At 40.6% G+C, this 12,373-nt stretch overlaps 1 protein-coding gene across 5 annotated transcripts in view; it reads left to right on the top strand.

Moving 5' to 3' along the window:
• Nucleotides 1-216: 216 nt before the first annotated feature.
• BCLAF1 (BCL2 associated transcription factor 1) overlaps nucleotides 217-12,373 on the top strand; it is a 50,810-nt gene continuing 38,653 nt past the window's right edge. For all 5 annotated transcript variants that reach the window (XM_073671300.1, XM_073671299.1, XM_073671298.1 and 2 more), the window contains exons 1-5: nucleotides 217-363; nucleotides 4,778-4,895; nucleotides 5,716-6,618; nucleotides 8,267-8,902; nucleotides 8,983-9,152. In XM_073671300.1, coding sequence (XP_073527401.1) covers nucleotides 4,804-4,895; nucleotides 5,716-6,618; nucleotides 8,267-8,902; nucleotides 8,983-9,152 — 1,801 coding nt within the window. In that variant the 5' untranslated portion in view covers nucleotides 217-363; nucleotides 4,778-4,803. The remainder of the gene's footprint in view (nucleotides 364-4,777; nucleotides 4,896-5,715; nucleotides 6,619-8,266; nucleotides 8,903-8,982; nucleotides 9,153-12,373) is intronic.

Here is a 12,373-nt window from a genome sequence, read left to right as displayed (position 1 = left end):
AAAAGGGAGACAGAAAAAAAGAGAGCGGAGGAACAAAAGCAGAAATGGTTGAACCTCAAAACGTGACAAAGTAAAGAGCAACACCCTAATAAAGCAGCCCAACAGTGACGTGATGAAACACGTGACTCAGCCACTGTAAACACGTGGTTCCGCTAGTGACGCGGCGCTATACTGACAATCCTTATTGTGGGTAGGCATATGACTCGTTGTACTCTGTGCACGCAGTGACGTCACCAGATTCCAGCTTCCGTTTCAGACACTTCTTGTCCTTCCGGACGTGTGCGTCACACGGAAGAGGAAGAGGAGGAGGAATGGTGATTAACAGCGAGCGTATGTCTGTGTGAGCTGCGGCTGTTCTGTCAGGTGCGTTACGCTGTGTGCCCGTGCCGTATAGCGGAGCAGTCATTACTGTATGGCAAGCATGGCGCACGCTCCCGCCGGCAGCAGGATACAGGACCCCTGAGCCTGCACCATGTGTTATAGGAGGCTCTGACGATACCCGTACATAATGAGGGGCTGCACCACTACTATATAGTCTAGCCCCAAGCCTGTCATGTACGGCCCCCGAGTCGGGCTCCTGCTGTCTGGCCGTCTCCATACATTAGGATTTACTGCATGAGGCACTCTAACTGCTGGGGAAACTACAATTCCCAGCATGCACTGATGGCTGCTGGACAGCATTCTGGGAGCTGTAGTTTCACTACATAGAACTGCTACTATTTTTCACATTTAAGAAATAGATGATTCCAAGCTCAGCGCTGTTCACAAGTGTGTGGATAAGGAAGCTTGCATGGGATGAAATGGGACACCCTAAACCTCCTGGGGGAAATGAGGGTCTAAAAATGTACGTGTATTCCACGCTAATGGGGGGCAAGTTTATAAACAAACATCGAAATTGCCCCTCTGATGCTGCTGCCATTGGCCACTAGTCTTCTGGAAGGGATAACCAGGTGACCACTGCAGCCAATCAGTGACTGTTCATTGACTGCACAGTTCACTCAACATGCCCATCTGAGGAAGCCAGAACGGAGGAGCGGTGGGTCCAGTAGGTGATTATGTGGGGTTTTTTGTTTTCTTTTATACAAACTTCAGAATTTTTTTTTTCACCATTTAAATACAAAACAAAAAAATACATGTAAATTTGGAATTGCCAAAAATAACGATGTGAGAATTGCATTTTTTAACCAGTTCATCTCACTTGGAATTGTTGTTCCCATTTTTCAGTACATTCGGAAATTATATTGTAAAATGGTGTCAAGCAGTGCTACAATTTATCCCACAAAAATATAAGCTCTTATATGGTTGGGCTATGTTGATGGGAAAAATCAATAAGTTATGCCTCTTGGAAGAAAGTAAAGAAAAAGAAAAACTCAACAAGAAAAATTTCGTGCCAGTGAAGGGGTTGAGCACTTGTCAAACTTAACACCAGCTAGTGCTTGACTTACTCTGGGTAATTTTCGGCTCCAAAATTGTGGCACAATTAGACTTCCTAGGTGCATAAGTAACTAAAAATAAATGACACTTGGATGAGCCCAAGAACTCTGGCTCATTTTGACTAGTAAATCTACCTCGCTGTGCTGTACCATTCACCAAGGTTTATGTATGCCATGTCAATGCGGTAACATTACTGTCCCATACTGTAGAACAGTATTCCCCAACTCCAGTCCTCAAGACCCACCAACAGGCTGTGTTTTCAGGATTTCCTTAGTATTGCACAGGCAATAATTCTATCACCTGTGTAATACTAAGGAAATCCTGAAAACATTACCTGTTGGTGAGCCTTGAGGACTGGAGTTGGGGGATACTGCTATAGAAGATGTGCCACCTTCGTGCTTAGTGGTTGATTACCCTGATCACAGTGTGGTGGTCAACATTTTAAGGGACTCTGTTAGCACAGAATGACTGTTCAAACCAAGTACAGGCGCTCTGTGCATCATGGCGGGGCCAAACATTTACCGTATTTTTCGGACTATAAGACGCACCTAGGTTTTAGAGGAGGAAAATGGGAAAAAAAATTTAAGCAAAAAATGTGGTCATGATGCACTGTTATGGGGGAGGGGGTCTGCTGCTGACACTGTTATAGGGGTAATGTCCCCCCAATTCTGTTAATATCCTCCATCCAGGTATGTATGTCCTCATCCCCATCCTGGTATGCGTGGCTGCCCTCATCCCCATCCTGGTATGCGTGGAAGTAAAAAAAAAAAAAAAAATAACCTTATACTCACCTTCCGATGGCCCCCTCTCTGCTCCCGGTGTCGCTGCTGGCTCCGTGGCGGTACCGGTAATGTAAAAGGACCTTCCATGACGTCAGCGGTCGTGTGACCTGTCACATGACCACTGACGTCATGGAAGGTCCTTTCAAATTACCCGTACCCGCCATGGATCCAGCAGCGACGCCGGGAGCAGAGCGGTGGCCATCGGAAGGTGAGTATAAGGTTTTTTTTTTCATTTTAATTCTTTTTTTTTTTTTTTTTTTTTTTAATACTTCCAGGTACTATGGTACCCGGGTCTGGAGGAGAGTCTCCTCTTCTCCAGACCCGGGTACCATCCATGCATTAATCGCATAAGATACGCATGACTACATGTAGTCATGCGGATCTTATGCGATCCAATGCTAGTCAATGGTAGCGATTTTGCAGCGAAATCGCACTACAATTGGTCTTGCTGCGGGTTTTACCGCAATGCGAATTCGCAGCGGAAATTTCCGCATGATGTGCACAGCACATGCGGATTTGCATTGCAGTAAATGGCAGACCTACTACAAGCAATTTTAATGCATTTTCGCAGCGAAAATACGTGGCAAAAATGCATTAAAAAATCGCTTCGTATGCACATAGCCTCAGTGCTAATTTCTATGTTTGTTTTTTTTATAAGGAGACATGTCTCTCAGGAATTTCTGGGGATATATCTTCAGGCTGCTCTGCATTATTACCCTGTGAGCACTTCCCCTTGTAAACATGGCTGTGGAGTCAGTAAGCCAAACTTTTGAATCCTCAGTTTCACTGACGCCTACTCCCAACTCCCTCATACATGGCTCATGTTTAAGTGATAAGTTTCCTGTAGTAAAATGGTAACATCGGGCTTTTCATCACCATTATGATACAATAATCAAGCAATTTACTTGCCTTAATCCTGTTTTCCTGTTCACTCTAGCAGTTCTGAGCTGAGTACATGCATTCCTTCCCACTGGTATTAGAGAGAAGAGTGCCAGGTCACCTGTACTTGCAGCACATAACAAGGTTGGAGCACGGAAACAATCTTGAGCCAGACGTGAACTTGTAGGAAAAAATTGTGAATTTTCCAGCTCCAGAAAAAAACATTTAAATTTATTCAATCAATTTAAAAAGACATATCCACTTGTAAAGAGGAAGGTAGGGTTGCTTTATGCGTTTCAGACACCATCCTTTAGCAAAAGCTAACATGTTGTATGTAACTAGCTGTTATATACACCTCCAGCTAATTGCAACAGGTGATCCTGCATCAGGTGAATTAACCATTGCTGGGGAAATCCGGACCAAAATGAAACAACATCCCTGAGATTGATTCCAACTGTGCAATAGCATATACACAACATGTCAGCTTTTGATAAAGGACGCAGTATAGCATCTGAAACGCGTAAAGCAACCTTCCCTTCCTCTTTACAAGTGGATATGTCTTTTTTAAATTTGAATGTGTTCAATCAATGTTTTTATCTGGAGCTGGAAAATTTACAATTTTTTCCTACAATTCCTTCCCACTGCCTTTTCCCTCTTATCTGTAGAGGACGAGCTTCACTAATGAGCACGTACATAAAGTGCAGCACAGATTCATCTCCGCTAAAAACCTTGAATCAGGAATAGACCAGACATTTATAGGACATTTCATAACTTTCCCAAATTCTTATGAAAAATATTCCCCACATACTGCACTGAACTACTGTACCCAATTTATTATATATTTTAGATGTCTATCAATTTTATACCGAATCCAGCAAAATGGACTCAGACTCCACTACTCCATCTCCATAGCACTGCTTGTAAAGATCATAAACAGTAGCGCCAAATAAAATAGCCTATTTCCCTGGAACCATATAGTGGGTTAAAAGGAGAGAAAAAAGGAATACCTGGGGGAGCAGTGGGAATAAAAGAACCAAAACTGTCCACTTTTGACTTGGTGGCTGGTCCTTTTTACATTCAAAAATGGAATAAATTGAAGCAAGCCAAATCCGGTTTTACATCCTCTTTAGAAGGAATTGTTTATTCTGTGGGTGAGTGTAGTTTGATATATGGCATACTGTTCTGAACAGTGCAGTCCTACGATTTATATGTTTGTGTCTATGACTTTGCGTGGGTTTGACATAGCAAAAGTCAATAATAACGTCTTTATTATGACTAGTTTTTTTTTTTTTTTAATAAAAATGATCCTTTTATGTAATTATTCCACAGCAGTCACCTGTAATCTATGGTGGGAACTTTACAGTAGGGGTTGATGTGTGTTTTTTTTTTTTTTTTTTTTTTGTTTTTTTTTGTGTCGTGCACCTGCAGGGAAGCAAAGTATTACACAGCTCTCATTCAAATCAATGAACTGTCGGTAACCCAGGAAAAGTACTCTATGTAACTGCCCCCCACTTTGCTCAAAATATAAGGATCCCTCCTTTTTTATTAACTCCAAGTTCCTTTATGAAGGATGTAATAGTATGTTTTTGAATCTGGACAATAAACTTGCACAGTAGTAGTATGAATTGAAACCAGTATCGATATCTGACACTAATCAATTTGTTGTGTGTGTTCCTTTTCAGTTCTCAGATAACTTTAAGTTTTGAAAATGGGCCGATCAAATTCTAGGTCCCATTCCTCAAGATCACGATCTCCATCATCCTCGAGATCAAGGTCACACTCAAGGAAGAAACGATATAGGTAAGGGGTTGAGCAATACTAGTGGTAGGACTAGTAACGCAAACCAACGCTGTGTCTAATTCATGCTGCCCTTGGGCTGTGAAGCATAAACCTCTTGTTAGGGTCACTTTACACACAGTATCTATAAACACACTCGTACATCACCTGGCTAGTATATCATATATCCTCTGGACCAGCACCCACAAATGGGAGCTTCTCTGATCTTTGTCCTGCTGGATGAAGGGGGCCACTGACTGCCACATCCAGTCAGGTTATTAAATATAACGAATGGAGAAAACGTGCAAAAGCCTGGTCACATCTCCATTCACTGTACAAATCTAGAATGTTTTGTGATAGTTTAATATGAAGTCTTATATACTTGCCTAATAAGAAAGTAAAAAAAAGTAGAGTATAATTCTATGTAGGTAGTGTTTGTCTACTGCCTGTCCCTGCCGTTGTCTTGGGTATGAGACATGAATGTACTATATAGTTGTCTTTATTTTATATGCTGCCATTTCGTGCATCTTGTAACCGTTTCTTGTCATAATAAAAGTCTATTTAGATATGACCTATAATTTGTGCAAGTAACCAATCTCGTTGAACTGTAAAAGAAAATCTTTTTTTTTTTTTTTTTTTGGAGATTTCTCACCCAGGTTTTCTTTAGAACCAAGGTCTACTTGGGCATACCAAGCAATGCTGTAGCTTTCAGTGACTTGTAATGAAAACTGGTTCTTGACATGTAATTCTTGTTCTGAAAACTTTGGTCTTTGGCTTTATTTTTTGCCTGTAACACTAAAAGCACAAGTGACTTAAAATGTTTTAAATATATTTCAATTTTAAGTTCCAGATCTAGATCAAGAACATACTCTCGATCTCGCAGCAGAGAACGGGTGTACAATAGAGATTTCCGCAGAGATTATAGGAATAATAGAGGAATGAGGCGCCCCTACGGCTTCAGAGGAAGAGCAAGAGGTTACTACCAAGGTGGAGGTGGCAGGTACCATCGTGGTGGGTATCGGCCAATGTGGAACCGTAGGTACTCTCGAAGTCCTCGCCGTGGACGGTCTCGCTCTAGGAGTCCAAAGAGGCGCTCTGCATCATCTCAAAGATCCAGAAGCCGATCACAGAGATCCTACAAGTCTTCTCAGTCACAGAGATCTTCTTCATCCCGTTCTTCATCGCGCTACAGCAAATCTCCTGAGAGAAAATCTCGAGCTTCCCATGAGAAGTCTAAACAAAAAACTGAAGATGCTGGAAAATCAAAAAGTCCCTCAAACGAGAAATCTGGTGACGAGCACAAAGATGCTTTTGACCCTTCTGAGCCTTTAGATGAACTTGGAAAAGAACTGGATTTGCATGGCGAGAGCTGGGCAGGGCTTTCTGCATATGAAAACAGTCCAAGATCCCCTTGTAGTCCTTCACCAGTAGCCTCTCCACCCAGTGAAAGCTCTTCACAATCTGATGGCCCTATTCTTAGTGTGGTCCACTCTGGTAAAGACACTATGTCTCAAAATTCACATTCCGTTGCCCATAGCCCAGAGCGGTCTGGGTCTGGTTCTGGTGGTAATGGTTCAACTAGGTATAGTCCTTCACAAAATAGTCCAATTCATATCCCCGTTCAGAAGAGTCCAGCAAAGACTGTGGTGTCTCAGAACACATCACATGATGAAGGACGCCCTCACTATACTGCGTTCTCTGAGACTTCAGAGCAAGAGACTGCTAAGGGTACAAAGTTTCCTAAAAGGTAAGGACGTTGACTCCCAATTTTGTTCAATACCTAAATCCTCTCACCACAGTAGTAAAAGATCAAATAAAAATTGTCATATTTTGTCATATAACAGTATTCCTTGACCTATTTACAATTTATTAATGGGGTTTTCCTTACGTTAATGTTAAACCCATAAGAGACTGGATATTGGTACTTATACCGATCAACTGTTTGAAGGGACTCTCCGGCAAGTGCTGCATCCCCTTATTTGTTTTCAGTTGCTTGAACTGCACATCTTTTAATAATGACGGTTGCTGGTAGTACAATTCACTAAAACTTTGAAATGCCAGGCACAGCCACTAAGCAAGTAATGAAGGGAACACCGCACTTGCCAATGAGTATCATTTATTTTACAGGACTGATTATTTTACAGGACTGATTGGCAGGGTGCGGAGTCAGATGCCCACTAGTTTATGACTTATCCTAATGAAAGATAACTTAACATTACATTTTGCATAGTGTCTTGACTTCCTAAATGCTTATTGCAGGGGCAGACACCGACAGCTTGGGGCCCCTGTGCAAGAAATGTGTATGGGCCCCTCTACTTTTGTAGCAACCAAGCTACCGATGTGGTACTGTGAATAACAAACATAGCGAGAATACGCTGTGTAATGGACAGTGCTATATATAACAAGACCTAATGCTATATAATAATTGGACATCACTGTACATGACCACAGAGGACGCTACGTAATAATGGACCACTTCATACACGATGAGAGAGGATGCGTAATAAAGTCTCCCATACTGGGCCCATTTCAGGGATAATGTCTCCCAACCTGGCCTCCTCCTTAGTATAATGTCTCGAATTCTGGTCCTCTTCCTGGTATAATGTCACCTTCCTTATAGTATTTTCCCCATCCTTTTCCATTTCATGGTATTTTGTGCCCCATCCTTTTCCATTTCCTGGGATACTGTGCCTCATCCTGGTATATCGTGGTCCATTTCCTGGTATTCTGTGCCCCATCCTGTTCCATTTTACTGCTATAATGTACCCAATCCTGGTTGATTTCCTGGTATGCTGTGCCCCATCCTGGTATGCTGTGCTCCATCCTGGTCCATTTTCCTGATATGCTGTGCCCCATGCTGGTGTACTGTGCTCCGTCCTGGTCCATTTCCTGGTATACTGTGCCCCATCCTGGTATTGTGCCCTATTCTTTTATCCAATATATTAAAAAAAATCCCAATACTTCTTTCCTTCCCCTGGTTCCCATGCAATGTGGGGTCCTCTTCTACAGCCGGCAGCTGACTTTGGCTTCCCTGCCATGGAGCATAATGTCACCGCCATGCGCTTCCAGTAGCAGACACACAAGACGTCAGCTCCTGGCCCCTGATTGGCTGGTGGTGTGTATTGCAGCGCAGGGAGCCGGCGGGTCCCCTGCGCTGCAATACCTTTCAGCTGAGTGTGCGTCTGAGGATGAACTGGTGATATGTCCGCCCCTGGCTTGCTTTATTAATCTGAACTATTATGCTCTCCGCTAAGCTATGCGACACCATGTTATCTTCACCATCTGTGAAGTGCGTTTTTTTTTTTCTCTTTAAATTTAGCTTGTTGTAGAATTGATACTAGCTTCATCCAATCTGCAATTTGTATTCATAATATCCATTAATTTTACTCTTCCAGATATTCGGATGAAGAGCACAGGTTATTTCCAATTGAAAAAGTTAATAATAAAGATAAAGAAAGCCAGAAGGATAAGACATTGGATAAGACTAAAAAGGAAACAGGGCGAAATTGGGACGATCGTGATATGTTAGATTATCTTTTGGAAAAAGAGTCTGTGAAGTCTCAGTTTTTGTCAGTTTCAGAAAGTGAAGACCAAGAGGAAGCAGAGGATTATAGGCAGTTTAGAAAGTCTGTGTTAGCAGATCAAGGCAAAGGTTTTTCTTCATCTCAGTGGAATGCTGAGGAAGAAGGGACAAAGTACAAGTCCAAAGTTGTAGTAAAGGGAAGTAAGGAAGGAGAAAAGATCAAGGAGGGTAAGGGGCATAAAGGGACCACCAAAGAGAGACATAAAGGTGATGATAAAGGTAGTGAAAGGTCATCTAGTAAAAAGGAACGGAAGTCTCCTGATCCAGTACTGCTTGATAAGATGAAAGACCCCTTCAGTTGCCATATCCCTTTACACCCAACTGAGGAGGTAAAAGAAAAAGTAGTGTTCAGGGAGGAAAGCCCACTTAGGATCACAATGAAAGCAACAGATTCTCATCATCCTGAGGTCAAACTTCGGATGCCTGCGGTTCCCCTCGATGATGTCAGGTAAGGAGATGTTACTACAGAAGAGATAAGTAATAGATTAATGTAATCTGATCTAAATATTATTTTCTGTTATCATAAAGGCCATCAACTCTGGCTAATGATCGTATGCTAGCCAGTACTCTTGTCCATTCAGTCAAGAGACAGAAAGACTTCCGATCCATCTTTGACCACATGAAGGTTTCTTTCTCCAACAAAACCTCTCCTGAGTCTTTTACCTACCATGTGGTGTCTTTAGTACAGTTTGTCAAAGGTAAGAAATTACCGTGATATATGAAAATCTGTGTTGATTCTCCTTCAGTTTAAAGTTGCAGTCTTCGAGTATCTCATTGACTTCATATGCCCCATATGAACATACTCTCTGTATTAATTGAACAGAATGATTATTTATGATTCATATCATCAGCTCCTTTTTGTTTTCCATGTAGTACTTTTATAAGCACCATCTAGGCATCATTGTGAACTTCTTTCTCTACATTTTTTGCATTGTTTCAAATATTTTATTAATTGTCCTTTTACTGTTGGATTACTTTCAAGCCCACCCAGATGCCTGTCGGCCGAATAATGCTTTGGCTAAGGACTCCTGTGTTTTCTTATCTCCAGGAGAACAAAAGGATTGGCAGTCCAAAATCTGACATGCCAGATTATCTTTCCCCACAGTAAATTGTCCGGGGGGGCCCCCATACACATTAGAGTTTCGTCTGATCCCATTGATACCTGCGGATTCGACTGAAGTTAGTCTACTGTGTATCGGGCCTTAACAGTAGAATTTATGCAAGACCTGTGTTTAGATTTGTGTATTGTATGTATGCTCAGCATATTTATCTATCTATTCTCATTAAGCCAAAGTTTAGCATAGCAATTGATCAGGGAACCGTTCATCCAATTTCAGATTATTTGCTTTATTTAGTCTCAAAATTATAAACTTTATTAAATATAGAAGAAAATGCAGTTGGGAAGTGTACAGCTTATGGACAGGTCATGATAGCATAGGATTTAAGTATTACAACGGACAATATAAATATCAAGGGACTGGAAGATACTGTACATTAATATGGTGGAAGAAATCTCAATATGTGATATTAGTGGGTTCTAGATTGACTACAATTTATTATTTAAGGGTGACCTAATATCTGAATGTTGGGAGAGTGGGAGGAGAACATCCATGGGGTCCATGTTTTCTCATATTGTACCCCTGTGTCAGCCATAATTACTGAAAACATTTCACTTAACGTTATGTAATTAAGATGTGAGATTGTATGAGAAAATAAAATATGGGGATCACCACTTATAAAAGAAGATACATTTGTGCCTAGAGGAGAATAAATAGAGGTAGTTTAAATGCCCGATTAGTCTTATGAACAATTTTATTTCCAAAAAAAACAAACTGCTGGAATTATAAGAGCGTCTGAGCATATGACCTGGGAGACGAGATTAATTGCCTCATCCCAGAATATAGACACTTTTGAACAAAATCTCCACATGTGGATCCTCAAACACATAAAGGTAAGAATGTGGAGAACAAAGCATTTAATCTACTAGGAAGAAGTACGTTCCATGGAGAATTTTTAGGTTTGTCTCAACCAAAGACACCTGCCAACTTCCCTTATTAAACACACAACATTTGACATTTTTCTGGCAACAGAGTGAATCGGATGTCCTCCTCCCATTTGAACAGAAATTGTAGTTTAGAATCAGAGAATGGCTAATTTTAGCTATACTTATTATGCTTTTCTGAAAATTTTCATCTGAACAAGGTGAGTTTCTGTGGACCCATGGCACTGTGGTGTTACGGTCATAGCTCCAGGATGAATACTCTTGCTGCACTGTACTGTTGAATAAGACCATGGTCCAGAATTGACTTATTTTTTTGCTGCAGATGTTATTGCATATAGTTTTAATGAATTGCCTACTTTGGTCCAGCCTGTACCCTCTTTAGTATGTTTAGCCCAACACAGATGCACCAGTTTAGAGTTGACCATCTAGAACTTCACCACTTGACTGTCGTGCATGGTTTACATAGATCTTGGAGGGCATTGGTTAAAGAGTGTGTCAAGACAATTTTTAATGTAAAGTAAAGATATGGCTGTAATGGAGATGCAAAACAGATTAAATTGATACTTTTGGTGAAGAAATCCCCCTTCACAACATTTGACGTAACTGTACGTCATGATAGAGAAGGGGTTCCTGCAAAATGACATGCGGTTATGTCATGACAGTTATGTGGGCACACAAAGCTGTGACCACACGATCACTGCTGGGAGCTTGGCTTATGTGATAGCCGAGCTCCAGCTGCACTGCCCATGGCTGTTTAACCCCTTAAATGCCGCAGTCAATAATGATCGCAGCATTTAGAAGGCTAGAAGAGGTAGCTCCCTTTCCCACCCAATTGGCACCCCCGTGACGTAATTCGGGCTGCTGATGGTAGTCATGGCAACCGGAGGTCAAATAATGACCTTCAGGGCTGACCGCTATGGTGGCATGTTAAACCATGCAAGGAACATGGTTTAAAAGGCGTTTTGTCAATGAAACACTGACCGCTGTAATGCATTGCAGTTCACGTGTATTGCAATGCATTACAACAGTGATCAGTGTAGCAAAAGGGACCAAGTAAAAAATATAACAATATAGCACAAAAAATCATCCCCAAAATATTACGTCATTAAATATGCATATTTATGTAAAAACAAAACTAAGTGAAAAAAGTACACACATTTGGTATCACTGCATCTAGAATGACATTATCTATAAAACTGTCACGTTATTTAAACCCTTCAGTGAACACTGTAAAAAAAATAAACATAGTAAAAATTGTTTTTTCATCATACCGCCAAACAAAACGTAGAATGAAACTCAATCAAAACAAGCCTTCACTCAGCTGTCAGTGAAAAATTAAAAAAAAAAACTACAACTGTCAGAATTAGGCCATGCAAAAACAATTTTTTTTTTCTTTAACATTGTTTTTATTTTGTAAAAGCAGCAAAACCTCAAACTATGATTTATAAAAGGGCGATCACTTTATTCGAACTGACACAAAGAATAAGTCTCATCACTTTTACCACACGGGGAACGGCATAATAATAATAAAAACAAAACAGAAAAATGCTGTTTTTTGCTAATTCTGCTTCCCAAAACTTGGAATAGAATGGTTTAAAAATGTGTAAAAATAAATAAATAAATAACAAAATGGTACCAATAAAAACTCCAACTCATCCAGCAAAAAACAAGCCCTCACATGACTATCGACACAAAAATAGAAAAGTTATAGCTCTCAAAATATGGTGATGTAAAAAAACATTTTTTTGCTAAAAAGCATTTAGTGTGTGATGGTAGCAAAATCTAAAAAAAACTATATAAATCTGGTATCTCTGTAATCGTAGTGACCCAAAGAATAAATTAGTCTGATCAATACCACAAGTTGAACGTCATAAAAAATTATCAATGAAACCCGTTTTTGAACGGTTGTTGTTTTGT

The sequence above is a fragment of the Phyllobates terribilis genome, unplaced genomic scaffold (genome assembly GCF_046119375.1).
Source record: "Phyllobates terribilis strain yellow unplaced genomic scaffold, ASM4611937v1 Scaffold_3__8_contigs__length_932513732, whole genome shotgun sequence".
Taxonomy (NCBI): domain Eukaryota; kingdom Metazoa; phylum Chordata; class Amphibia; order Anura; family Dendrobatidae; genus Phyllobates; species Phyllobates terribilis.
The sequence above is the reverse complement of the archived record's forward strand: the minus strand, read 5'-3'. Positions and strand labels throughout refer to the sequence as shown.